The sequence below is a fragment of the Motacilla alba genome, chromosome 5, assembly GCF_015832195.1.
Source record: "Motacilla alba alba isolate MOTALB_02 chromosome 5, Motacilla_alba_V1.0_pri, whole genome shotgun sequence".
In the NCBI taxonomy this organism is placed as follows: Eukaryota; Metazoa; Chordata; class Aves; order Passeriformes; family Motacillidae; genus Motacilla; species Motacilla alba.
Genome location: NC_052020.1, coordinates 8,923,939 through 8,950,661, shown reverse-complemented (window position 1 = coordinate 8,950,661; position 26,723 = coordinate 8,923,939). Strand labels below are relative to the sequence as shown.

The 26,723-nt window shown below is 54.7% G+C and overlaps 2 protein-coding genes across 4 annotated transcripts in view; both read left to right on the top strand.

The window, feature by feature from the left end:
- The window catches only part of PTDSS2 (phosphatidylserine synthase 2), a 29,994-nt gene extending 16,815 nt beyond the window's left edge, over positions 1-13,179 (top strand). For both annotated transcript variants that reach the window (XM_038138236.1, XM_038138237.1), the window contains exons 4-12: positions 1,031-1,098; positions 2,643-2,777; positions 3,562-3,612; positions 5,064-5,177; positions 5,829-5,947; positions 6,629-6,743; positions 8,352-8,497; positions 11,342-11,527; positions 12,273-13,179. In XM_038138236.1, the coding sequence (XP_037994164.1) occupies positions 1,031-1,098; positions 2,643-2,777; positions 3,562-3,612; positions 5,064-5,177; positions 5,829-5,947; positions 6,629-6,743; positions 8,352-8,497; positions 11,342-11,527; positions 12,273-12,417 (1,079 nt within the window). In that variant the 3' untranslated portion in view covers positions 12,418-13,179. The remainder of the gene's footprint in view (positions 1-1,030; positions 1,099-2,642; positions 2,778-3,561; positions 3,613-5,063; positions 5,178-5,828; positions 5,948-6,628; positions 6,744-8,351; positions 8,498-11,341; positions 11,528-12,272) is intronic.
- A 2,758-nt stretch (positions 13,180-15,937) lies between these two features.
- Positions 15,938-26,024, top strand: SYT12 (synaptotagmin 12). 2 transcript variants are annotated; one of them, XM_038138242.1, is made up of 9 exons: positions 15,938-16,147; positions 16,285-16,327; positions 18,883-18,946; positions 20,219-20,412; positions 20,715-21,107; positions 23,191-23,406; positions 23,499-23,619; positions 23,791-23,924; positions 24,586-26,024. In XM_038138242.1, the coding sequence occupies exons 3-9, from the start codon at positions 18,910-18,912 to the stop codon at positions 24,757-24,759; spliced, it is 1,269 nt and encodes a 422-aa protein (XP_037994170.1). In that variant the 5' UTR covers positions 15,938-16,147; positions 16,285-16,327; positions 18,883-18,909; the 3' UTR covers positions 24,760-26,024. The 2 variants fall into 2 exon arrangements, with proteins under 2 accessions (XP_037994170.1, XP_037994169.1); XM_038138241.1 differs by having other exon boundaries at positions 15,938-16,327; positions 18,716-18,946.
- The last annotated feature ends 699 nt before the right edge of the window (positions 26,025-26,723 follow it).

The window sequence follows — 26,723 nt, the reverse complement described above, 5'->3', positions numbered from 1 at the left end:
TGCTGGAGCTGTGTCTGTACCCACCCCGGCTCTGCATCAGCCTCCCAGGGCAAGAGACAGAAATATTGAAGGAGTTCAGAGCCCAGAAGTCTCGGATGGATCGGGGGCATGGATGAGCCTGTGGGGCACAAAACCCCCATCCAGGATGGGCTGTGACCCCAGGGCTGAGCCTGGCAGGAGAGCTGGGAGTGTGCAGACACTGTAATTTGGGTGCCACTTGGATTCAGGTGTCGCTGGGGGTGTGCACATCTGTAATCACACATCTGGGGAGGGCTCCAGCATTTCTTATGGACAGGCCTGGCATCCAGCACCTGCTGAACCTTTGGTCTGCTTGTTTTTCATTTCATTGCAAGTAAAAGTGGAGTTGTCTTTGGGGTTCTGAAATGCTTTCTGCCCCATGGGGACGCAACCTTGTCCTCAGGCCACTGCTGGGCTGCTGAACACGACTCTGGCCTGCCTGGGGTGTGTCAGGTGCAGCCAAGGCTGGGCAGGTCAGGTCACCTGAGACCAGGGAGAAAGCTCAGGAAGGATCAGGTTCTCCTCCAAGGACTGCTGGAAAGCACTGCAGATAGCACATTGCTTTCCTTCTCCTTCTTAACTGCTGAGTTGGTTGGGTTGGAGTGTTGTGGACCTGGATCCCTTCTCCCGGATCCAGGTCAGTGCCTGAGCAATTCCAGCAAACTGACACAGTGGGAGTTGAAGATCCTTTCTGGTTGTATCCCTGAGGGAGGGTGGGGAGCACTGTGCTTGGGAGCTGGGAATTAGAATTCCGTGGTGGGAGCATCTCTTGAAATGGAATTGGTTTCCTGAGAAGCTGTGGCTGCCCCATCCCTGGAAGTGTTCCAGGCCAGGTTGTGCAGCAGCCTGGGACAGTGGAAAGGTGTCCCTGCCCATGGCAGGGGTGGAATGAGATGGGCTTCCAGGTGCCTCCCAACACAAAGCATTCCAGGATTCTGTGATACTGAAATGAATGAATAATTAATTTATGGCTTGCTCCAAAGCTGCTGACATCCCCTGTGTCTCTCTGCAGCCTACTGGAGGTTTTGGCTGTGTGTCAGCGTGGTCTATGAGCTCTTCCTCATCTTCATCCTCTTCCAGGTAAGTGACTGACACCTCCAGCTCCTAAATGCCACTTCCACGTGGGGATCAACTCCTTTGTGGTGTTTTTTTTTTCCTGCTGACTACAGGAGATGCTCGTTTTTGGGAGATGGAATCATTAGGCTGTTTAATGAGACTGAGGCCGAGGGAAATGATAATATAAAAATATTTCACCTGCTCTGACCTCCAGTCACCCTCAGCCCGGGGTAGACACCGTGTTGAAGTGGTTTTAGATGAGCTAGTGAAGGAGTTCATGCTCAGCAGCTGGTGTTTCACAGTCCAGCTCTGCCCTGCTGGGCCATGTGTGACTCAGGGAGAATTCACCTGGTTTCACCTTTGGAAATATCTTTTACCTGGAGTGACAAGTTCTTTGTAGGTGTGGGGGTTTTGCAATAAACCAAAACTTCACACCCAGCTTTGTGTGGTGGCAGGAACTGAGGAGGAGGAGGCTTTTCATAGAAAGATGTGCCCTTGGTGATTCCAAATTAAACATTTTACCTTATCTTGTCCTTTAGTAAACCAAGAACTTCCCCCTGACTTGTACAATTCTCAGAAGTTAAAATTAAATATTTTGAGACAATGTATTCATCAGGCAGCTCTAAAAATCATTTTGTGTGAAAGAAGGGTGGGGAATGCTTTTTTTTTTTTTTTTAAGTTTTGCTTCTAGAGGCCATGTGAGCTTGAAAAAGTGGGACTGGTCACCCTGTTTTTTTCCAGCCATCCCTTGAGCATGATATTCCTGAGTAGCTGCAGTCAGACTGAGTGATTTTTATTGATGTACTTCTGAATTCCAACAGGAAAGCCTGGAATGGCTTTTCTTCCCTGTGGCAGCGTGTGGTGTCAGCAGAGATTTAGTGGTTAAGGAGCTCCCTGCTGTTGCTCAGCTCTCTACTAAAAATACATCATTGCCTTGCCCAGGTTTAAATAGGTTAAATTCTGCTGAGTCTGCAGGTGGCTGAACTTCCTGACAGCAAATCCGAGCTTGCTCACGGCCGAAACTTGTCCTAGAGTTCAGCAGTTTATTCTGTGATTTTATTATTACTCTATTAATTAATTTTGGCCTTGTCCAGCTTTGCTGCCTGCCACAGATGTTGCAGGGTCGAGCCTTGACCACAACACTGAGTGATTCCATTGGGAAATAAATGCTCAGCAAATGTGTGGCTGATGTAGTGACAGATGAGTTCACGTTTTGGTCATTTTGATGATTTCTTTTTGCTGTTTGCATTGGACCTCACTGGAAATGGGTGTTGGGAAGGATGAGCTGTGTGAAGCTTCTGGGAGAGATGGGGAGCACAGCGGGGTGGCTTGGGGTAAAGCATTAAAGATCACTGATTTTTCATCTTTAAGGTCATTCTCTAGGCATTGTTTCCCTTAATATTTAGGATTAAAGGCTCCGAGTCAGGTGTGTTCCTGGCTTTATTGCAAGACTTGTTCCTCAAGGAATTTGAAAAAGGGTTGATTTGAAGATCAGTGTTGGCCTTTATTGTGTTGGTGCCTCCTGTGTGTGAGTCCTTCAGGACAACCAGGTTTCTGTTCCCCTGCAGACCGTGCAGGACGGGAGGCAGTTCATGAAGTACATCGACCCCCATCTGGGGGTTCCTCTGCCTGAGAGAGACTACGGGGGCAACTGCCTGATTTATGACCCTGGCAATGCAACCGATCCCTTCCACAACATCTGGGTAAGGAGCAAACTCACTCATGAGGCTGGTTTTGGGTAAAAAGCTGCTTAATCGAGCTCTTCAGAGCGCAGTTGTGAGTCTGGCTGAGTGCTGAACCAGAGCACAGCCTGAGAGTGACTCTGCAGCCTCTTTGTTTCTCTTCTCTTGACCTTTCCTGTCCGTCAGATGGGGGTGTGTCTGTCTGCATCCCAATTACCTGATTGCCCAGGGCTGAACTGATCAACAGCTCTTCTTTCTCAGCTCCTTGGTGTCAAATTTTCCCCTCAGAGTTTGGATTTCTTGGTGTGCTTGAGGAGTGTCTCCTCAGTTTTAGGGCACAAAGCCCTAAAGCTGCACCACAGAATCCCAGAATGGTTTGGGTTGGAAAGATGATGTGATCCCAACCCCCTGCCATGGGCAAGGACCCCTTCCACTAGTGCAGGACTTTGAGTCCTAAAAGCCATCAGGTTTCTCACTGGCAGAAATTCCAGGGCAAAGGAATGATGGTTAATGAATCCCTGATTGCATGGAGCGAGGAGCACCCAAATCCCCTGGGTCTACCCTGTAAATCTTCAGTGCATCAAAAACTGGAAGAACTGGGATCTGATAAAAGTAGAGGGAAAGGCACTGTGTCCAGGGACAGGGCTGGTAAGATTTAAGAAGCTCTGCTAAATTCCTTCTTGATGAAGGAGTACAACAAGTGTGTTCATGTGTGGGAAAACCAGACATTTATTGCTGCATTTTTCTTGGAGAAAAAAAAAATAAATAAAAAGGCTGTGACCTTCACTCTCTTTTTGGTTTTCAGGACAAGCTGGATGGATTTGTTCCTGCTCACTTTTTTGGGTGGTACCTGAAGGTAAGAATGGCTCCTTTCACCTTGGGAACTCTGCTCCTCTGTTCCCAAAGCCTCACTGCTGCTGCTGTTGTGGTGCCAGGCCTTGGTCACTCATACCAGGCTGTTTGTAATATTTGAAAATACATATGTAAAAAGCCCTTTTCCTCCTTTTTTTTCCTATCTTCTGCTCATGTTAGGCCACCTCATGTCTTTCCAGAGCCTTGTTACATCAGCAGGCTCCTTCCTTTCTCCACAGGGATTTGTCCTGGGGTCAGATCAATAAAGAACTTAATTCCTATAGCAACAGAAATGCTGGAACAACCTTTGGGAGTGGAGTATGGGGCTGGCAGTGACAGTGATATTCCCAAAGGCAGATGTTGTCGCTGCTGCTTTTCCAGTGGCCTCAGATCAGGATTTTAAACCATTAATGGGCAGTGGTTTAATTCTTGTTACTTTTTAGTCGGTATCAAGCAACTGCAGAAGGAATCCCAGCTGTGCCTGTCTCTGGCAGAACGTTCAGCAGTGTTTTGCTGATTACTTTGGTCTAAATATTACCTTTTTTAACCCAAGCAGACGGACTGACTCAGGAGATTTTGCCCCCTGAAGACCTTGTTTGGGTTTGCTATTCGAATAACAAACTGTCAGAGCTTGGCTGTTCTGAAACAAGCTGGAACTGTTGGTTTGTATTTTCATTTAAAAGTGCAGGTGTGTTCTGTGGGTGGTTCACCTCAAAACCAGAGGTGAATTTGCACCCAAAGGCGTGGGGAGACCTGGGCTTTCAGCTTGTTCTGTCAACTGAATTCTCAATTTGGAAAACTTGAATCCTTTTCTTCCAAGAGAATTGCATTAGAAGCTGGGCTGCCCAGCTGGAAGGAGACTGGCTGCTGCATTTCCTCAGGGCCATAGCATATTTTTCTCTTAAATATGTTAAATATTAACCTATTTCTCTATTAAAAGCTGGAGGTTGAGTGTGTTGTCTCAATAAACAGAGATGGGCTTGTGTTTGTATTTTTCCCCCCAAATCTCAAAGCACCAGGGTGGCAATATTGAGAATGAATGGGCCTCATTCATCAGAAATTATTGTGGCTTTGGAGTCGTTTAGAGCCCATGAAAAGCTCTGAAAAGCCTTTTCTGAGCACTGTAAGAACGATGCTGCCTGTGGTGGTTGAGCACCCAGTAATTCCGTGCATTTAACTCACTTCCCTCCTGCTGAATCCCATTTTACCAGAATTTATCATAACCTGTGTTCCTGTGCTGGTTTTGGCTGGGGTGGAGATGATTTTCTTCAGTCTCATTCCTGTCTCTTGTGCAGGTAATGGTGATAAGTTGAGATGCCTGTGAGCATTTGGACCATCATATCACAAAAATGAAATTGTCCTGAGCTTCCTGATCCTTTCCTGGATACTGGATACAAGATCTACAGCTGTAGATGTTTTTTAGCAGCTGTTTAAAAGGCTTTTTTCTCCCTTCAGACTCTGATGATTCGGGACTGGTGGATGTGCATGATCATCAGCGTCATGTTTGAGTTCCTGGAGTACAGCCTGGAGCACCAGCTCCCAAACTTCAGTGAATGCTGGTGGGATCACGTATGTACTGCAGGATCAGGGTTTACTTGGGAATACAGATTTTACAGGGAGGGCTAGGAAATGAGGAGAGCTGAGTTGTATGCTGTGTGTGACTGCTCCTTGTTGAGTTTGTGACGTGCTTGTCACAGTTTCTGTCATTTTGTGTTCTTACAAACACTTGGACATGGTTAAATATTTGTTTGGATTCGTTTCACACCACAGGGAGGATCTAAAGCTGTACCTGAACACTTTCAAATATTTACTGATAAAGCAAATAAAAACAATAAAGCAATAAAGTCTGAAGTCCAGAGAAAGGCAAAACTTGGTGTGAGCTTAAAGGGACGCCCTTTTAAAGTTGTGTTTTATTTTCCTGTGAGGTGTAAGTTGGTGCCAGAGGGATCAGAATTCCCTGCAGTCAGGGCCCACAGCTCTGGGTCTGTGTTTGGATGGATTTTGGTAAAAATCCAAGCTTGGAGTCGTTTGCTCCATGGCTGTATTTTCAAAAGTCAGGGCATTATTAGAGACATCAAGCCAAGCTTTTTATCCTTCAGAAAACCTGTGGAATTAGCACTCTGTCCCACTCCTCGGAACGCAGGGGTGTGCCTGTAGTGATTCCCTTTCCCAAGCTCCTGTGTTCCTTCCCCAGCATCATTGCTGTGTTTCTCCTTCCAGTGGATAATGGATGTGATCTTATGTAACGGGTTAGGAATTTACTGCGGGATGAAGACCCTGTCCTGGCTTTCCTTGAAAACCTACAAGTGGCAAGGGCTCTGGAACATTCCAACCTACAAGTAAGTTGGGGAGGAGGGAACTCCACAGGCACAGCACAAAGGTTGGGCCCTTTTTCAAGAGCTTGGTTGTTCTGTTTGGGTTAATGTGGATTAAAGAATTCCCAGGTGTTCTGGTGACTCCAGGATCCAGTGACTTATTGCTGCAGGGAGGTTTGTTGGAGAGTTTTATTCACCTTGTGAATGGGATTGTTGGGAATCCACCCGCGTGTCCCAAACATTGTCTGATGGCTGGGAGTGAGAGCATCCTGTGGGAATTAGCTGATTTGATTAAATGGTTTAAGGAGGTGCAGGAATCCAAGCTGGCATCATTCTCCTATTCACACAGCAAGGATCTGTTTGGTCTTTTTGCATTCCCTAGTAACCAGAACTTCACAGGAACTGGGACACTGGGAATTAAAATTTAATAAATCCCTTGTAGTTGTGTACCAGTAATGACCCATCGTGCTCTGTAGTGTCTTTGCTGAGCTGAGCAGAACTGCTTACAACAGTGGGTGTAGTATATTAAAGCTTAAATTGATAATTAAAATTACAAGCTCAGAGCTAATCTCATTAGGTTGTGATTTTAATGGAGTAAACGGAGGCATTTTGCATATCTGAACTGGTGTCTCAAATGGAAGCACTGGCAGATGCCTCCTGCCTGCTTTCCCTTCAGGCTGCAGTGGTTGTTTTGCTTTTTTCCAGAGGCAAGATGAAGAGGATCGTGTTCCAGTTCACCCCCTACAGCTGGGTGAAGTTCGAGTGGAAGCCGGCCTCCAGCCTGCGCAGGTGGCTCGCCGTCTGTGGCATCATCTTCGTGGTGAGGACACCTCTCTGGCCCTTCTGTCCCCTGCTTCCAGGTTCTGTGACTCAGGCTGCAGCTCTGGGGGTGTTCCTGAAGCTGAGGCCAGGAGGGATCCCTTTCCAGTCCTGCAGAACAGGGAGCTGTGTCCCTGTCTCTGGGGCTGGTGACAGGTTCACTGCAGAAAGGGTTGTCCTTGCTTGCTGCCCACTGTTGCTGGCAATGGGAGCAATATGAACTGGGATCTTGGGGTTCTCAGCAAGTTGCTGCTCCCCAAAGCACAGGCTGTGGGTGAGAGTAGCTCAAATCCCTCGGTTTTATGCATCTACAGGTCACGTTACAGCTGGAAGGGGCTGTATCCAAGGCCTCTGGCTCCTCTGAGCTCACTCCTGAAGCACAGATCTGCCTAAATCATTCCATTCTCCTCGATTTTTTTTTTTTAACATTTCACTGCACACACAGCACTTGAGTGGGTGGAATTGTTTTATGCTGGGAATGCAGCATCTGAAATTCATACCAGTGCCTGTGAAACTGAACTTGTCACCCACGTGACACTGATAGGGAGGGTAAACTGGGCAGCTTAAATGCCTTTTTCCCACTTCTGGCCCTTTGCCAGCCAGGGGACTTTGGCCTTTGTGCCATCCATGGGATGTCACTTGGCTCTGCTCTGAGCAACTCAAACTTTTCTCAGCCCAGCAGCTGTGAAATTTAACTAAATCCATCCCCGTGACACTCGTGGTGATCCAGGGGCACTGGGCATGAACCAGGTTCAGTGGCACAGGACAGAACTCTGTGTTTTGCCAGAACAAACTCCCAGCACCTCATTCCTGCTGCAGGACACATTGGCCAAGCTCATGTGGCACACCAGGCCTGCTCTGTGGGAGGACTAAAAGTGTATAAATAAAATAGATGTTTCCCCAAAAGGTTGCTGGTTGCACCCTGAAGAAATGAGGCTTTAGGTGCTGCTGCAACAGAGATCCCAGTGAATTCATACTGGGCTGTGGGATGATGTTTCTTTTAGCACATCCCAGCTTCAGCTGACAGGTTCTGGCTCACTCCTTGGGTTTCAGCAAGGCTTAATGCCCTTTGTTATCACTTCTTTTGAAGTGACAATCTGGTGTCTCTCTGCTCCCTTAAGCACATTGCCAGGGCAGCTGCTGGGGAGAACGTTTTGCTCTTAATTTGTAATCAACTTTCCGAAGATGGCTTTGAGGGTGAGTTTGCATAACAGAAAAAACAGCCCAGCCCAGTCCCCCAGGATGTGCAGCTCGTGCCTCTTGTTATGGTGGGGCTCCCTCAGCTGGATTTTGAGGGCAGAGAGAGGAAAAGCTGTGCTTTTGGGATTTGTCCTCAGTGTTTGTGCAGGCACTTTGTTTGAAGTTCAAAAACTTGCTTGAAATTTGAGGGTACTGCTTGTCCAGCTTTTTGCTGTGATTTTTAGTGACTCTTCCAAAGTAGAGGAAATGCTTAAAAACCCAGTTGGTTTTGAGTTGGTGCTGATGGTTCACTCCAAGGTACTGAGCAGGGCTGATAAATGCATGGGGGGAGCCATTCAGTGAGAGAGGGGCATTCCAGGCTCCATCCCTTGGTATTTTCCAAATGTAATTCCAGTGTCCCTCCTCCCAGTTTTTATTGGCAGAGCTGAACACGTTTTACCTGAAGTTTGTGCTGTGGATGCCCCCTGAACACTACTTGGTGCTGCTACGCCTGGTGTTTTTTGTCAACGTGGGAGGAGTGGCCATGAGGGAGATCTACGACTTCATGGACGACCCGTAAGCCCTCTGTACTTCCCATGTCGAGCTCCACGTGCTTTGTTTTGAACTTGCTCCAGCTTGCTGGCATCCATCTCGGGCACCAGTTCAGTTCAGCTTGTCAGGGACAAAAAGGCCTAATCCCAAAGCATCCGCTTAGTGTTCCTTTGGTTTGGAGGTACCGCTCTCACTCCCCCCGGTCAGAGAGCAGCTGTTGTTGAGGGCATTGTGTGTGCACTGTGTTAACCTCAGTGGCTGGTAAATGATCTCTCTGTGGAGAAGGGAATGTGGAAATGAGCTGGAGCGCCCGTGGCTCGTGGGCAGAGCGCTGCGCTCCGATTCCACACCGGGAGCCAGGAACTGCAGTCCTTGGATGTGCCCTCTGGGGACATCAGGGCCCAGACTTAAAAAATGTGATTCTTAAAGGCACTTCTTTCCTTGAGCTTTCTTCCCCCTGGCCCTCTGGAGCTCTCCTGGCATCCTCTTGCAGGTTAGAGGCCCTCGGCAGCAGGATGTGCTGCAGGTGAGGCACCACACACAGCAGTGCATGTACTTGAGACCGTTCCCACCTCAGCATCATATTTGTCCTCGCTGCTTTTGTTTCTGCAGACCATGTGAGAGCTGAGAAAGCTTTGTTCTCAAAATCACCTTTTCTTTTAACGTCACAACCTGCCTGAGCCCACATCCTCAGCCTAAGGCACCGCCTGGCTTCCAGGGGTGTTCATTGTCTGTCGCTGACCAACGCAAAAAAGTGTCTGTGTTCAGAATTTAGGGTTCCAACATGGTCTGAAGATCAGTTTCCCTTGCAAGGCTTTGACTCCTAGAACTGGGAAGAAGGGCCAGCCCACATTGCTTAGTCGGAATTCAGGACATTCCGCAGAGGCAGGATGCCCTGCCCTTGGTGTTGGACCTACTGGTTTGGGACGTGCCTCCAACTCACAGGTAAGAAGAGTCTCTGCCTCGCTGCCGAGCTCCTCTCCTTAGCACCATTCATCTTCTTGTGTTGGGGTTGGAAAAGCTCCTTTGCCCTCTGTCCAACCACATGGCATAACAGTGGAATTTGGGAGAGCCATCCCTGGCCAGTGCCTTATCCCTGGCTCCGATTGTTGCTGTTCTTTCCACGAGCCGGAGCGGCTCATCCCAAGCTGGGCATCCCCGTGACTGCCACAACCTCCTGCCGTGTTCCCTGCTGGGGGAGGTGACTGCCCCCACACGCTGGGGTTCCTGGCTCTGCTTGATGCCCCCCAGAGCTGACATTAGGCTGCTGCTGCAGCAGGGCAGAGCTGAGCTCTTGCCTGGTCCCTTCTCTGCAGAGGGTTTTGTAATTCCTTCCTGCATTCCAGGCCATCCAGGCAGAGAGGATCTGCCCCCATGTACCAGCTTCACTTGCACATCATTTCAAGCCGAGGATCCTTCAGGATTGTTCCCATGGTGTAGGGGGAAGAGCAGAGGAAGTGTGATTAGCTCCGTGGTTGTATTTACAAAAGTCAGTGCATTATTCCTGCTGGGAAGAGCAGGCTGTACCAGAGGCTCCTGGCTTACATCACATGGGAAACCTTGCTGACCTTTTCCTTTTGGAAACTCTTAATGCTCAAAGATTGGAATATTCCATTGCCTTTTCTTGAGAAAAACGTGGCTCACTGCCTTGTCTGGTGGTGATGGGATTGTCTGGGATGAACTGAGGAGGTCTCTTCAGCCAGCCCTGCAATGCTGGGTCTAGAAAGCAGCAACATTCCAATGTGAAGAGTTCTTTCTCCCGTTCAGCATTCTGAGTATGTGCAGGCAGTTCTGGAGCTTTGCTTGCAGGACCTTGGGCTGAGCATGGTGACAGTGTCGTGCCTGGAATTGTGACAGCCCCAGAAGAGGGGTGAGGCTTTCTCCTGCCCTCACACACCACGCGCTGCCTCCGAGTTCCTGAGGACTGGATGTGTGAAACGTTCCTGACCGGGTGTCTTGATGCATTTGTAGCATTTGACCTAGTCACACATTCCTGATGGAGTCTTCCTCTCGCCTCCAAGGAGTCTGCATCCAGGCCATGAATTTTATCTCCTTCATCACAAGAAAAATCTTTCACATCTTTCCTGAATTTTAGGGCAGTAAACCAGCTCTCTTCCTCGGCAGCCTTAGGGACTGCCCAGCTCTTGTGTTGGGGTTATCTTTGATTCTGTTGTCAGGGAAAGGATGGCAGAGGAGGAAGCAGCCCAGCAGAGCACAAAGCTTCCCTCATCATCCCAGCAACTGGAATTCCCTGTGAGAGATCTGCTGCTTCTCTTTTCATCTCTCTGCCTGTGGGTTAGGGCTGGTCTCTGCCCATTTAATCTGTCACCACCTGGAGCAGTTTCTGCAGCCCTTTCATCTGAGCTGATCCAGGCAGGATACCTTTTAAGAAGGAATGCACTCATCCCCTCTGCATCAGCACTCACCTACATTTGATTTATTCCATATTTTTTCCCAGTGTGTTTGGGTGGTTTGGTGTAGCTTGAACTGCACTTTGGTGTCGAATGTGGCTCTGGGCCTTGTGTGTGAGAAGCTCCTGTTTGGAGCCATACCCTGAACATCAGCTGGTCTCAGGCTGGTCATAGAATCGTTTCATGTGGATTTACCTGGGAATGGGGACACTTCCCTGCATTGTATGGTGATGAAGTTTAACTTTTCTCGCTTTTAGAGCCTCTGAGAGGAAACTGAAGTAACACCAACATGAAAGTGTCATCCTGCAGAGCCTTAGTGCACGTGTGCTCTGAGCTAGACATGTAGGACTGTGCAAAGCTGAATGAAATCGCTCCCCCAGCTGTCTTTCTGTGCAGATTTCTCCACAATCCCCAATTTTACAGCAATGAGATGTTCTTGTCTGTGTTTCTCCTGCAGGAAGTTCCACAAGAAGCTGGGCCAGCAGGCCTGGCTGGTTGCTGCTATTACTGCCACGGAGTTCCTGATCGTCGTCAAGTACGATCCCTACACGCTCACCCTCTCCCTGCCCTTCTACATCACCCAGTGCTGGATCCTGGGGATTATCCTGGTGCTCACCTGGACAGCCTGGCGCTTCTTCATCCGGTGAGTGGGGCTGGCCAGGGTTTTGGGAGGATTTGTTCAACCTCCATCCTCAAAATGTGCTCCCTGGGACTGCCTGGGGAGAGAGCACGGCTCTCCTGGGTGGGTGCAAGTTCTGAAATAAACAGGGAGCTCCCTGGGCCTGGTCCTGGCAGTTTCCTGTCTGGATCATGGAAAGCAGCTGCACAGGGCCTGGGGAATTTGCAGCCTTCCAGTTTTGGAAGGGACCAACAAAGAAGCTGGAGAGAGGCTCTGCATGTCAGGGAGTGGAGGGACAAGGGGGGATGGCTCTGCACTGACGGAGAGCAGGGTTAGGTGTGGTGTGGGGAAAAATAAAGGTGCTGAGGGCCTGGCACAGGCTGCCCAGAGAAGCTGTGGCTGCCCCTGGACCCCTGGAAGCGTTCAAGGCCGGGTTGGATGGAGCAGCCTGGGATAGTGGAAGGTGTGGCAGGGGGTGGAATGGGATGGGCTTTAGGATCCCTTTCAACCCAAACCATTCCACAGTTATTTGAAGCGCAGTGCTGTGTGGAGGGGGCAGCAGTGGCTGCTCCTGCGGGATTGGCTGTTGTGCTCTGGAAGAGGTGGGAAGAGCCAGGACACCAGCCAGAAACACAAACTGCCAGTGAGTCAGTGCCATCAGCAGTTGTAGAAATGCCCAGCCAGAGGCTCCAGTGAGTTGTTATCCCCAGGAAGCTGGGTGCAGAGAGGTTCCCTTGCAGGCTGGAGCAGTGTGCTGTGTGTGTTGCAGGGACATCACCCTGCGGTACAAGGAGATCCGGCGGCAGAAGCAGGAGCACAGGCACGAGAAGGACAAATGCCTGAGCAACGGGGACGGACACTCAGCCCTGCTGGATGAGCCCAGCGGGAACAAGCTCCGCGAGAGGAAGCTCTGAGCGCGGACACGGGGCTGACAGGAACTCGTGGTGCCCGATGGGGGCCTGGTGCACAGTCCCAACCTTATCCTACCTAACTCCTGATTGTCCTTGTTAGCGTTCCAGCGTGTGGGAATCCTCGCGGGGAGGATGGCACTGACACAGCCCCCCTCTCTCCGCGTGTCACCAGGGCAGGGCCAGAGAAAGTCTGTGTGGAGGGAGCTCAGTGCTGACCCCGCACACGGGGCGGGGCCTTCACCGGTGCTGTGTGGCTTCCTGGGAACCAGGTGTGCAGATGGGGCTCAGAGCGTGGCACGCAGGGATCTGCTGCTCCATTCCCAGGGAACCGAGAGCTCCGTGGGGCGTTTGGGCATTAGGAACACTTGTTTTGGAGTGTGCAGAGACCAGGCACGGGAAACGAATTCTGTTCTTCCTGCTGGAACTTCCTGGAGCTGTGGAGGAGGACTGGGTGGAGCGCTCGGCGAGGTGACCGCGGGTACACGGGGACGCGTGGCCAAGCTGCGTTCCTCGCACAGGATGTACCGCCCTGCACTGCTGTTCCAGCCCCTCCGCAGGGCATCCTTCTGACTTCCAACGTCCTGGAGCGGCCTGCGGCACGTGGCCGGTGTGTCCCAGCTCTGGGGAGACTGACAACTTCTCCTTAGCTCTTATTTTTAATTTCTCTTTTAGTCTCGGTCATCTCTTAAATGTAAGGGAAGGTGAAGTGAGAAAGGTCAACCTGCCTTCGCTCTGCGGAGTAAAACGTGTCACGAGCAGAAACTAGCAGTGTCCCACCAGTCTCGAGTTCTTTTCTTTATCCTCAGCTGGGTTTGTGTCCTCACCTCAGGGGGTTTGCTCTGGGGTCTGCCTCCCTTTGTCACTGCCCTGTTCCTTCCAGGATGGCTCCAGAGTGAGGGGTTTCTGGGAAAGCTGATCCCTGCGCTGTCCCCATCCCTGGCCACCAGCAGGCTCAGGCCAAGCACGTCCCTGGCACAGCACAGCCAGGGAGCATCCTGAGCCAGGCAGTGTTTCTGCTGGTGACTCAGCATCCTGGAAGGGGAATCGGAAGCCTGGGCTGCTTTGTTTCCCCAGGTCATTATTCCAAAATGTGAGAGCTCCACTAATCCACATGGATTCTGTACCCTCTGCTCCGACAGCGTCGCTGTCCCAGGCATTGACATCTCCCTGTCACTGCTTAATCCAGTCTGGCTGCTTTTCAGGCAAGTGTTTATCCAGAAGAAAATGACACAAAACACCACGGTACAATTCCAAGAGTGCAACCCCAAACTTCTGAAGTGGCAGCAGAGGTGCTGCCCAGCACACATCTGGGTTTTTTTGGGTTTTTAATCTGGTTTTGTCTTGTATGGGAATGATAGCCAACATCTGCATTTCTCCCAGCTTTAGTGTCTCAAATGCTTTCCACCTATGAAAAGTGGGAAGTTGGGAATCCCCAGCTGGGGAGGTGGCCAGGTGACACAGGGGGACTTGTCACTGCATCCCCTCCCACCAAAGGGCCACTTACCTGTGCTGACAACACCGGTGAGGAATGTCCAGAAAGATCCAGGAGCTTTGACCTCACACAGCAACCACTGACTCATCTGTCTGCATCCAAGGGATCCCAGGGACAGTCTGGATCCTGTCCATGTAGTTGTGTGTGCTAGTTTGTCCTTTAGGACAATGCGTGCCTGTGGGTCCTCTCCTGTCACCTCACACACAGAGCCAGGGGGCTGAGGGGGAGCTTGGGCTGTGTCCCCTCCAGCACACAGGATGGGTGCTGGGTCTTGGGGTAAGGAATGTGTCCAGGTTTTCAGGGAAAAAGGTGGGCTCTGCTCATTGCAAACTCGCCTGGATTCAGGAATCCTTTTGTGATCATCGGGGAGCAGTGCTCAAAGCAGCTTCATAGGGAGGAGGTGGAAGGAAACCAAGATTCCTCGTGGGAATTATGTTTGGTGTTAAATGGGACCCTCCCTGGGGTTCCTCCATTTTACAACCCCTTGGTTGTAAAATGGGATCCTCCCTGGGGGAGGGCAGAGGTGCCAGCTCCTGCTTCCACCCCCAGGAGTGTCCAGCTCACTTGGAGCAGGTCTGCCACCTGTGGTCACGCTGAGTTCATGGAGAGCTTGGCCAAAGGTAAGTGCTGGCTTCAAAAAGGAGGAGCTTTTGATAGGTGAGTTGGTGTCTGTCTGAGGCTGGGTGATCCAGGTGCCCAGCTTGGAAATTTCCAAACCTCAGCCTGATCCAGTCCCATCTGGAACAGATCTGGGGTCACTTTTGCCCAGAGTCTGGAGTGGTGAGCCCTGAGGTGCCGTGCAGGAGGGTGCTGGGCTGTCCTGTAGAGGGACATCCTGCCACGTCCCTGGGGATGCAGAGGAGCTTTGGGAAGTGGGGAAGGACCATGGCCTGCTCTTTCCCAGCTGTCCCCAGATGAAGAGGCAGGAAGCCTCATGGGAAGGAGCCTTGGCTGCTCTCCCACCCAGGCAGTTTTTGGTACAGTCAGAACTTGCTGCGTTTTCTCCCTGAAAATGAACTTCTACCAGGAGATCATGGGAGCATCTCCCAGTGCTGCCCTCCCTGGATCTTTGCAGAGCAGGGAGCCTGCAGCCAGCACTGAGCTGCCCCATGGCTGGATGGGGGTGTTCCTGGGAATTGCAGGTCCTCTGGAATGTCACGATGCTCCGTGGCCTCTGGCCCCACCTTTTCTGGCTGTTTTTTCCCCACAAAATTGCAATTATTCCATTTTGTCCAAGGAAAGTGTTTCTCCCGCTGTCTGAAATTGCTCCTTGCTGCCCTGGAAGTCTCCTGGCATGAAGGTGAGGTGACTGAAGCCATGGATACGAGGGCAGGGAAAGGGGAGATCCCACAGGAGGGTGTGAAGTCACAGTCTTTCCAATGGCTGTGGTGTGGTGGGCATGGAGCCATGGAGCCATGTCCCAGGGGCTTTCAGGGCCAGATCCCAAAAGGTTCCTTCCACTTTCTGCTGCAGAGGGACAGGATCTGATGGTTTTCCTTAGGAAGATACAAAGCCAAGTCCTTGCTGGACAGCCCTAGGTGTCCCCATGGCAGGAGGGACACACAGCTGGTAGCTATTTGGGACAAGGGAGAGCCCAAGGATTTGGCTTTGGGGTGGTGATCCGGAGACCCCAAGGGGTTCTGCAGCCTTTGAGAGACAAGGGGAGGGGACATGGGACCCCGTGGAGAGAAACACTCATCAGGGTCCTTGGGAAGGAGCAGCTGGGGATGCAGTGGGATGGACCAGGGAGTCCCTGGGAAGGAGGATTTGGGGAAGCACACAGCAGAGGGTCCCTGGTGTGGGATGCGGGGTCTGGCATTGTCCCTCCTCACTCCTGGCTGGGATTTGGGGTGCGTTTGCAGGGGTTTGGGGTGAATGTTGTTGGAATTTTTTTTTTTTTTTATGGCAACTTCCTCAGGAAAGCTGGGAGTCTGGCAGGCAAACCAGAGCGAGAGACCCCCGGAGTCCCCAGGCTCTGCCGGGGGGGGTCGGGCTGGGCTGAGCCAAGCCCCGGGGAGGGTCTGGCGAGCGCAGAGACCGCCCAGCTCATGGCACGGGTGAGCGGCGGCTCCGCCCCGGGCTGGGCTGGGCGAGGGAGCGGAGCCGCTCCCGGTCCCGCACCGCCGGGGAGCATCCCGCCTGCGGGGGGCATCGGGATCCATCCCGGATCCATCCCGGGGCTAGCCTCCGGAGCCGCAGGGACCCCCGGGGAGCGTCCCGGGCTTGGGGACACCCGTGGATCCCGGGGCTGAGCTGGGGACCCCCGGGCGGCGCGGGGGGCTCTGCCCGGTCCCCACCGCCGGGCGGGCGGGCCCCGGGGGTCGCAGGGTCCCCTCTGCCCCGCGGGAGCGGACACAGCTCGGCGGATGCCGGGGCCGCCCGGGGGTCCCCGCAGATCCCTGAGGATTTGTAGCTGTCCAGGTAAAGCGAGGGGGACACCGGCTTGGGTGGGATATTGTCCCCTGTGGGGGGCTGGGGAGGGCGATGGGTGGGAGCAGAGCCCAAATCCTTCTGTTTTGGCAAGTTTGGGATGCGTCTCTCTTGGTGCCAGGAGCAAACTCCATCCCTCCCGCTTCCTGCCCTGCGGATGGAGGCCGGGCAGCGCTGGAGAGGGGTGGAAGGAAGGGGCTGGAAGGCAGAGCAGCGCTGCGGGACCGGCAGCACCGCGCAGCCGAGCTGTCCCCCGCCTCGGGGGCCTGGGGCAGGACGGGCACGGAGGATGAGCAGGGAGATGGCTGGAGCCTGGGCTGGGACGTTTGGGCACTGCAGCGTGCTCGGGGGATCATAGCCAGGCTGGCCCAGGGGCTTTGGGAACAGCAGCTGAGGTTTCTGTGCCTGTGGCCTTGGCAGCAGCGAGGTGACAACCCCAGGAAGGCTGGGGGACCCCCTTTTCTGGGGGGACAGGTGGCTTTGATGCTGGTTTTCTCTCCCTCCTTGAGCTGTTTTATTGTCCCTCCAAGCAGGAAAAGGGACCTGCGCTCTGCAGCAGCTCCCAAGGAAAATGAAGCTGCCCTGGCCCTGGCATTGGGGTGTTGGGATGGATGGAGAGGGCTCTGCACCCCAAAGCTGGGGCTCCGCACCCCTTTCTGGGGCTCTGCACCCCAAACCAGGACTCTGCAGCTTGATCTTGAGGTCTGGGGGTCAAAAGCCCATCAATCCCTGTGCTGCCAGCAGCAGGAGAGCCGTGCCTCTTCCCTTCCCAATGCCTCAGGCTTGATTTCCCAGGGATTTGAGCAGCAGGTCAGGGGGGTGTCAGAGCAGCTCGGTGCAATGCTCCAGGGAAGAGCTCAGTTAACAAAAAAAAAGCCATAAATCCTTCCCCGAGCACCTCCACCCCCGTTTCCTCGCTCAGGAGAGATTGATGCTGTTTTCCTAATAGGAAAATACCTCTGGGTTTCATCCCAGTGCTGAGCACTGCAGTCTCTTTCCAGGTGATGCTTTGGAAATCTGCTTAACTTGCTGCTTAGAGCTCATTAGAGAGGGAGGTTTTGGGGAGAGAAACTCTGAAAGGAAAGAAAAATTAAAAATTCCTTCTAATTTCCAGAGGAAATTGGGAAGAGATGGAGGGGGTTTTAAGGGGGATGTTTGTCCTCCTGCAGGGAAAGTCAGTCCTGAAAACTTTGCTGTTCTCATATTAAAAATAATTGGGAAGCAGGGAGAGGAACAGAGCGCCTTGCTTGGGCACAGGGGCTTTTCAGGGCATAAAAGGAGGCAGTTTAGGGTAAACCTCCATCACGTTGCTCTGTTAAGATGTCAGTTTTCAGCACTAAACTGCAACGTGGGCCTTGAGCTGAGCTCAGCCCATGACATGATGTCAGCATGTTCCCAGCCAGGGCAGGACTGTTTTATCCATTGCCCAGGGAGATTTGTGCCCGAGGGAGGAGGTGGCAGGAACTGGGCATGTCCCAGCCTCATCCCAGCATCGCTGTCACTTTGGGGTTGTATTCAGGGCTCCCCTTCCTCCTGCTATCCCAGGGATGGGCTGTGCCCCTGCAGAGGGGCCAGGCCAGCACAGCTGATATTCCATGCCATGAAATTCCCACTTTGGCCTGTTAAAATCCAAGCCTTGGATGGTTTTGGTGCCTGAGAGCACCCAAGGGGTGGAAGGTGGGGCCCAAAGGTTGCAGAACCATCTGTCTGAGGCCAGTCCAGCTCCCTGAGTGGGCTTTGGGAATTCTGGGGAAGGGCTGGGGGGCTCTGAGGGAGGTATGTGGGGGTTTAGGTGCAGTGCTGAGGTTGCGTCCCCATGGGGTTCTGTTGGATCCCACCAGCTCTCCATGGTCTGCGATTCCCCAGCACGGATCCCAGGGAACAGGGGGTGCTGTTCAGTTCCCATTGGATTTGCTTGTTGGGTGTTTTTGGGGGTCCCCAACCCCCCTTTTCATAGCAGGACTAGCTGGCTCGGATAAATCCCCCTCAGCAGGCATGGTGCCTGTGCTGGGATCTGCCTGGGAGAGCAGCTTCCTTTGGACTTGACTGGAAAAAACCCTTTTTGGGGGGAAGGTGACAGAGCTTTCCCACTGCAGGAGCTGATTCCTGGGGAACGACATCCCCTAAACCCTGCAGAGACCCCGAAATGGGGGAATGGGGCTGCCCCTCCTGGGCTGGGCCCAGGGCAAAGCCTCGGGAGAGGCTGGGAAACTGCAGGGTGCAAAGGAAGATGTCAGCTGGAAAAGCGGCAGAGGGCTTTGAGGGCTCCTGGAGGGGGGATCCCGCACACAGAGAGCTTGGGAATGTCGCCTGTTTAAAGGCTCCCGCGGTAAATGGAGCGGCTCTGCCCCTTCCCGAGGGTTCCCGTCCCTCCTGCAGCTCCTGCCCGTGGCTGAGAGGCTTCGGCGCGTTTGCTCAGCGAGAGGAGCCAAGGCCGGGAGCGATGGAGGGGGAGAAGTGACGGAGCGTCCCTGCTGGAAAATCACGAAGCATTCGGGTTTTGAGTTCTCCCCCTTCATCCTAACGCCGTGTCTCGCGCATTCCAGGCTGTCCCCTCGCAGGGAGCGTTTGCCATGGACACTGGGCACGTCAGCAGGTCCCGCTTCAGTGGTGAGTCCTCCCCAGGGAGCCGGGAAGGGTTTGGGGCAGAGCTGCCGGCGCTCACACCGGTTGTTTTGGGGAAGGGTTGGCTGCTCCTCGCTGCTTTCCACAGGGAGAACCCTCCGCTCCATGTGCCCGCTGGGTTTTTTTCCTAAAGCCAGGGTAAAACCCTTAAAATCTCCAAGTTTTCCAACGTGAGCGTTCAGCCCTCAGAAACTGTCAGGAATGAGGGGGGAAGCAGGGACCAGTCAGTTCCGCTGGGATTTGCGCTTGGAGTTCCTCAGAGGTAGGAGCCAGTAAAAGATCATTCTGCTGTTTTTATTTTCATTCCCAATTTTGCCCCTCCACCATAGCAGGAGCCTGGGAGCTCTGGCACGGGAAACCTCCAACTGCTTCCCACAGCATCCTTGGCTGGGATGCAGGGATAGAGCCGGCATTTAGGGTTTTGGGTCGGGGTAGATGAAGCGGAACCCGGGCCCCATCCCAATGTTTAGCCAAGGATCTCCCTGTGGGCTGCTCCCGGGCTCCAATTCGCTTTGCCTGGGAATACTCGGTTCCTCCTGCTGTTCCGGCTGGAGGAGGGCTGGGGGAAGCAGCAGGTTGTCCCCGCTCTCGGATGCCATGTGGGAGTTCAGCCTGGCTTTGGGCTTTTTCCGGCTCCGAAGGAGGGAGCGCTGCGCCGCGGTGATGCCGGAGCACTCGGCGGCAGCGCTCCGGGATCAGGAGTCCTCCCGTGGCCGCTCCTCCCGTGCCGCACGGGGCGGTCGGTGCCGGTTCGGCGCGGCGGCGATGGAGGCTGCTGCAATGCAGCAGGAACCGCTCGCAGCCCAGCCCGCCGCTCCCTCCCCGCTCGCTCCGGCGGCACCCGCGGGGCTCTGCCCGTTTCCAGCAGCTTTTCCCTTTGGTTTTCCCCTACTCCCGGCTTTTCCTGGCATCCCCAGGCAGCAGCTGGGCCGAGGGCGATGCAGATGTGCGCTGGGCGCATCTGTCGGTGGGACAGCGCAAAGGGACCCCCGGCAGCAGGGCAGTGACACGGCCACTCTCTGGGAAGCGGGGCTGGGACGCAGGAGAACTTCGTCTCCCGGGATAGCCGAGCCAGGGCTGTCGTTTCCTGGCGGGCAGAGCCTCTGCCCGACCCGTCTGCAGCCCCCCGGGCGGGAGCTGCGGTTTATCCGCTCCTCGGCCCATCCCACCCTCGGAGCTCGGAGCCGAGGTGCCGGTGGAAGCAGCCGAGGCCGCGGACTCCTTGCCGGGCTTGTGACCAGCCGCTGTCCCCTGCAGTGGCCTCCAGCCCGCCGCGGTGGGAGATCGGGCTGTACGCCGCCGGCGCCTTGGCGCTGCTGGGAATCGCAGCCATCAACCTGTGGAAGCTGTGGCGCTCCGGGAGCTACCCGGCCCCTTCCCCCTTCCCCAACTATGACTACCGCTACCTGGAGCAGAAGTACGGAGCGGCGTGCCCGGACATCAGGAACAAGGTAAGGGGGGAAGCCGCGTCCGTCTCCTTCCCTTTGCGGCACGCGGGATGCTGGAGGGGTGGGAATATCTCCTGGATCCCCTCGCGGGGTGGAACAGCCACGGGCAGCGAGCTGGTGCTGCCGGAGCTTTTGGGGGGATCGCTGGAGCTGGGAGCTGCGGGAAGCTCCGGGCTCGCTGCCGCGGCAGCTTGAGGCCAGGCAGGGGCCGGGATGCATCCAAGGAGATGCCGGAGAAGCCCAGCTGTCCGGCTCGGCACGGAGGGACGGATGGATGGCAGCGCCTGCTCTCCTTTCCCTGGCAGCGAGGGATGACCCCGGGCTCGCAGCGGGCGCCAGGCAGGAGCTCCTCGTCCCGCAAGAGCAGCCTGAGGGCAGAGGACACCTTGGAGAGCATCCAGGAGCTGGGCAGCCTGGAGCTGATGGGCAGAGACCTGGGCCTGGCCCACTGCGGCCCCCTGCGGAAATCCATCTCGGCCGACTCGCTCAACTCCATCTCGTCCATCGGGAACAACTTCGGGCAGGATTTCACGGTGGGGCAGGTGGAGGTGTCCATGGAGTACGACGGGAGGGCGGCCGCCCTGCACGTCACGCTGCTGCAGGGCAAGGACCTGCTGGAGAAGGAGGACGCGCGCTTCGAGTCCTGCTTCATGCGGATCAGCCTCCTCCCGGCCGAGCAGATCGTCGGCATCTCCCGGGTGAGCCCCTCCTTCCCGGCCAGAGGTCCCACAGAGCCCTGTGCACACCCGGGTCACCCCGGGCTTTGGGGTGGCAGCGTCCCCTGGCCTCGTTCCTCAAGGAAATGGTGGGGTTTGGGAGCAGGGAGCTGCAGGCATGCAGGATCAGAAATGGTTTGGCAGAGGATTTGGGGGATATCAGCTCCCCAAGGCAGTCATGGGGTTTGGGTGCATGGAATTCCAGGCTGGATGTGGTTGACATGGGGTTTTGGGGTGGGTCTCAGCTCCCCACAGCAGGGATGGGATTTGGGAGCAGAGAGCTCTGGACTGGCACAGGATTTTGAGCGATGTCCCAGGTGGGTTTGCAGATCAGAAACCCGGCAGAGGCAGGAATGTCTCCCCCTTGGCTGGGATTTGGGCTGATTTTGTCATCTCCGAGCGTGGCTGGTGGCAAGTTTTCCTGTCTGGCTGTCCCTACTCGGAAAAGGACGCTGTGGCATGTGGAGGAAGGGGCCTGGGGTGGGATTTGTGTGTCACTTTGGGCAGGTGCTGCCGGTGTCTTGCCATGGCCCCACAGTCCCCTGAGTCCCCACAGTCCCTCTCCTTCCCACAGCAGCCCCAGTGCTTTTCCCTCCCCAGGAAGGACGGGGCAGTGGAAAATCCATGCCGCAGCACTGACAGCCACAACCAGGGTTGGATCTGGTGCAAATCCTCCTTTTTTTAAGCGCCTCAAAAGCTGCTTTTGGAAAGCAGGAGCCTCGGTTTTCTTCTAGCAGCTCCTCTATTGCAGAGTCAGTTTGATTTAATCAGGATATTCCAGCAAGGAGTGGGAATTTGCACCCCATTAAGGCAGCTCTCCACTGGGGTGGAGGTGCCGCTCCATCCCCTCAAACTGGCTGCTGCCTCCAAAATACTTCCACAGTGCCCTTTTAGACCATTTTCCCATCCAAATCTCCGGCTCTTTATTTATGCTCTGGAGGTATTTATTATTTAGTGTCATTATTTATAATTCACCAGCACAATTTACCTCCTCAGCTGCCCCAAGGCCATGGATAAAGGCCTGGCTGCTTTTTTTCCCCGGTGCTTCTGGAGAGTTTTTAAATAGCAGCTCCTGTTTGGTTGTACTTGATCCAGAGCTCCCAAAATACAGCGTGGGCTGCAGACAGACAGTCTGTAAAATCTGTACGGCTTTAAAATCTGCTCTTCACACAGAGGAACTTCATTCCCCCAGGAACTCTGGAGGCTGGTGGTATCCAGTGGGAGAGCATGGACTAAGAAGGCAGGAATGGCTTGTGGTGCTGCTTTTGTGTCCTTTATCCCAGGGATGGAGCAGAGTTAGGAGCAGACTGAGACAGGAGAGTCCTTGGAGGAGATGACTGGAGAGTCCTTGGAGGAGAACCTCCTGGGGGGCTTTTGGGATGACACAGCCCCACAGCGAGGTCCCTACTGCACCCAGATTTGGGTGGCTTGGGGGAGCTGGTGGTTCCACTTTGCTCCATGCTATCCAAGGCTACAGCTTTCCATCCCATGGGACAAACCCCTGGTTTGCCTGTGACATCTTGGGTGCTGAAACAGGGCTGGAGTAAGGGGGAAAAAAAAATCCCTACATCCATTACTTCAGAGCATTTCCCCTTGGCCAGTTCTTTGGGATCAGCACCAGCAGGATGATCTGCTGCTGCCTCTGCTCCCAGGGAATGACCTGACACTGGGACAACGTCAGCCAAACAGCTCCATTCCCACCGGGCACATTCAGGAGTTGGTTCTGCTTGGGGAAGGGCTGGGGGTTGCACCTTGCAGCCATAAATCCCGTTGCCTGATACAGCCAAGCCGGATGTGCATCCGCACTCCCAGGGCTTGGGATGTGTCTGAGAGCACTGGGCCAACGCTGATTCTCTAATTAAAATCATTAACAGGCACTGGGGCAGGGCACAGCCCTGACTTTCACCCCAGTGGCCGAGCAGTTGCCGCGGTCGGGTCGGGAATGAATCATCCCGATTGGACGGGGCGTGCCCTGGGGACGCCCTCCCTGCAATCCCCACGAGGATGGGGCAGAGCAGGGGCGCAGCCCCAGGGGTGCCAGGCCTATCCCCCCTTCCCGCGGCAGATCCAGAGGAGCTCCTACTCCGTGGCCTTCGACGAGCGCTTCTCGGTGCCGCTGGACCCGGCGGCGCTGGAGGAGAACAGCCTGCGCTTCTCCGTCTTCGGCGTGGACGAGGACGAGCGCAGCGTCAGCACCGGCGTGGCCGAGCTCAAGCTCTCCGACCTGGACCTGGCCTCGCGCCCCTTCAACGCCTGGCTCTACCTGCAGGACACCAACAAGGTGAGCTGGCGGCGTCCCGTCTCCCAGCTGGGCTTTGGGACGTCGTTGCTGCGTCCCGGGCGTTGTGTCCCACAGACCGTTGTGTCCCTCAGGCGGTGGACACGGTGGGGGAGATCCTGCTCTCCCTGAGTTACCTGCCCACGGCCGAGCGGCTCACGGTGGTGGTGGTCAAAGCCAAGAACCTGGTGTGGAGCAATGGGAAGGCGACCGCAGGTGAGGGGGGCTCCGAGGTGGGGTTTGTCCTGATTTATCCCATTTGCGACCCATGCGAGTGGCTCCCTGTGAGGACAGACCTGCTGGGAAGGGCCACCAGAAAGGGTCCCCTGCTTTCTCCACGTGGCTGGGGACACGTGGCGCTGATCCCCTCTCCTGCCCTCCGAGCAGATCCCTTCGTCAAGGTGTACTTGCTGCAGGACGGGAGGAAGATCAGCAAGAAGAAGACAGCGGTGAAGAGGGGAGACACCAACCCCGTGTTCAACGAGGCCATGATCTTCTCCGTGCCCGCCATCGTGCTCCAGGTCTGGCCCAGCCCGGGGGACTGGGGAGGGGGGCACATCCCAGTGCTCCTCAGGCTCCCCAAACCCACTACCGGGGAGCTCCTGGGGATGTGGGGTTCTGGGGGGTGATCCCAGGAGCTGTGGGGGTTGTGGGTGTGTGTGGGTCTGGTTTGGGGTGGATGTGTGGGGCTGCTGTGGGGTATGTGGATGTGTGGGGGCTGCTTTGGGGTATGTGGATGTGTGGGGGCTGTTGTGGGGTACCTGGATGTGTGGGGGCTGCTTGGAGAGGTGTGGATGTGCGCAAATGGCTGCTGGAGGGGGGATGTGTCAGGGGACTCTTGGGGAGGACATGGATGTGTGGGTTGGGATATAGCAGGGTGCACGTGGATGGTTTGGTACGTGGACAGGGCAAAGATGGGTTTAGGGGATGTGGGGTAAAAAGGGGGGGGTGTAAATGTGGGGGGTATATGAGGGTGGGTATTTAGGGATTTGGGGGGCCTTGAAGAACGGGGGGTGGGTTTGAACAGGGTAGGGGCACAGAGGGCTGTGTGTATGTGGGGTATGGCGGGCTGGGTGGTGACACACGGACGCGCTGGCCTCGTGGGTGCATGTCCCCGTGGAGAGGGCACAGGGGCACGCGTCTGGCCGGGTGCGCGTGCGGTGACAGCCCCGTGCCCGCCAGGAGCTGTCCCTGCGCGTGACGGTGGCCGAGAGCGGCGAGGACGGGCGCGGTGACAACACGGGCCACGTGCTGATCGGGCCGGCGGCCAGCGGCATGGGCACCACGCACTGGAACCAGATGCTGGCCACGCTCCGCAAGCCCGTCTCCATGTGGCACCCGCTGCGCAGGAATTAGGATCCCCGGATGCTGGGGACAGCGGGCCCGGAGAAGGGACTTGGTGGCACCCACAAGGCCGAGCTGCTGAGGGGCCCAAAACACCCGGAGCACGGAGAGAGCGGCTCCGTGGGCACATTCCGGGTCACCCCCGCATGCGCCGGGCCAGAGCTGCCAGCAAGGAGCCAAATGGACCAAAACCAGCAGGAACCTCCCCGAAGCGCGGCTCCCGAGCGTTCCGCGTGCTCCCACCGGCCTCGAAATCCGCGGAATCCTCAAACGGGGACTGGGAGAGGGGGGGATTCCTTTGGAAAGTGGTTTTCGGGTGGGAATCGTGAGGGGGGGTGACAAAAGCCAGCCTGGTGTGGGTGGTGATCCTGAGGGGATTTTTTGTAGTGACTTTGGTGCGTTGTGCCAGGGTTGGAATGTTTCCAGTGAGAATGGAAAAAGGGAGCAATAACAGCAGAAAATCAATTGTTACATGCGGCTCCTCCTCCCATCTGTTCCCCCACACAGTGAATCCCTGCCTGTCTCCACTGGCTGCAGAGGCAGGGATTGGTTTCCAACCACCTGGTTTCCAACCTCTTGGGTTTGAGGTCAGATCCACACTGGGAATCATCCCCTAAAGGTCCAGTAGGATCAGGGGCTGCTTTTCCCACCCCAGCCACTTTTCCAAGCCAAACTCACCCTCAGAGTGCTCAGGACAGCACTCCAAATTCCTGCTCCTGAACGCAACTCTCACAACTGGGGATTGTTTTTTCCAGCCCCTCATCCTGGACTTGGGCTGTGACTTAGCCTATAACTTGTTTTATCCAAGATTTGGGCAGAGAGAGGAACATCTTGGCCTTGTGACCCAAGGCAGGTGGGAAAGGTCCCTAATTTTAAGATTTTTAAGTCCAACTCCTGTTTCAGAAGGAAGGCAGAGGAAAATCCTGTGTGGATCCTGTCTGCTGGTGGGCTCTGGCCCAAGCCAGTTTTGGGATTTTTGGGGAGCCAATTCCCACTCTGGTTTGTGGAGGGTGGTGGAGCCCCTCATGGCACAAGCTGGAGAGCAGAGGATGCACTGGGGCCACATCCCTCCTTGCCTGGAGCCTTGGCTGTTCCCTGCCTGCAGGATGCTGGTGGGAAGCCAGGCTGGGAAATCTGGGGGTGTCTGGGACCCCGTGCCATGGAATTGGCACCACAGGATAAGCATGGGCTGGGATGTGGCTGCTCGGATGATTTCAGCAGGGAAAAAGCTGTGAAGGAGCCATTTATCTGTTTCTCCCTGATTAAAAAGTAACTCCAAGGTGAGTTATCCCCTGAGCTGGTGGCACTTTTCCCTTCCCACCTGTCCTGCCTGACCTTCCCTTTGGGACAAGGCTGTGATGTCCCTGTTCCATCATCCCCCTCTGCTCTGGCTCTTCCTCCTGCCCGTCTCCACTCATTGGTGCCCAGATTCCCTTCTCCCACTCTTCCTCCTCCCTACCTCTCCCTGTCCCACCTGCTGCCAGTGCCATCCCTCCATGGGTGATGCCCAGCACCAAGGCACGGGCCAAGGATGAAGGGGTTTGAATGACGAAGTTTCCTGAAGGATGAGGAAGTTTTTGTGGGAAGCTGTTCACAGCCAGTACTCACAGCCCACGAGGTTTGAGGGAAAATTTGCTTATTAGCTATCCCAGCCAAGTATGTGGGAAGAGATGGACACAGAAATCCTTGGCTGTCTGGCAGCTCCTGCCAACTGCTGAGCTTTACTTGGGATGAGGTGACTTCCACAGGTGCTGGAATCTGTGATGTTTAGCCCCAAAAGGATGGGGAATGTGTGGGTTTGGGCATTTTTTATAGTGCTCTTCTTCCTGTTTGGAGGCACCTCTGCTCCTTCTCCTTCAGCCTGGGGACAAAAAACGCTGCTGGAGCTATTTTGGGGGTGGGATGCATGGACCCTGTGTGAAGGATAAGGAAAATGTCCAGGATGGACACAAGGCTCCTTCTCACCTGAAAAGCTC

Excerpts from the sequence above, each read along its gene's own strand:
- SYT12 (XM_038138242.1), top strand. The coding sequence starts at position 18,910 with ATGGACACTGGGCACGTCAGCAGGTCCCGCTTCAGTG. Across the intron at positions 21,108-23,190 it reads AGATCGTCGGCATCTCCCGG|ATCCAGAGGAGCTCCTACTC; the intron begins GTGAGCCCCTCC and ends TTCCCGCGGCAG. Across the intron at positions 23,407-23,498 it reads ACCTGCAGGACACCAACAAG|GCGGTGGACACGGTGGGGGA; the intron begins GTGAGCTGGCGG and ends TGTGTCCCTCAG.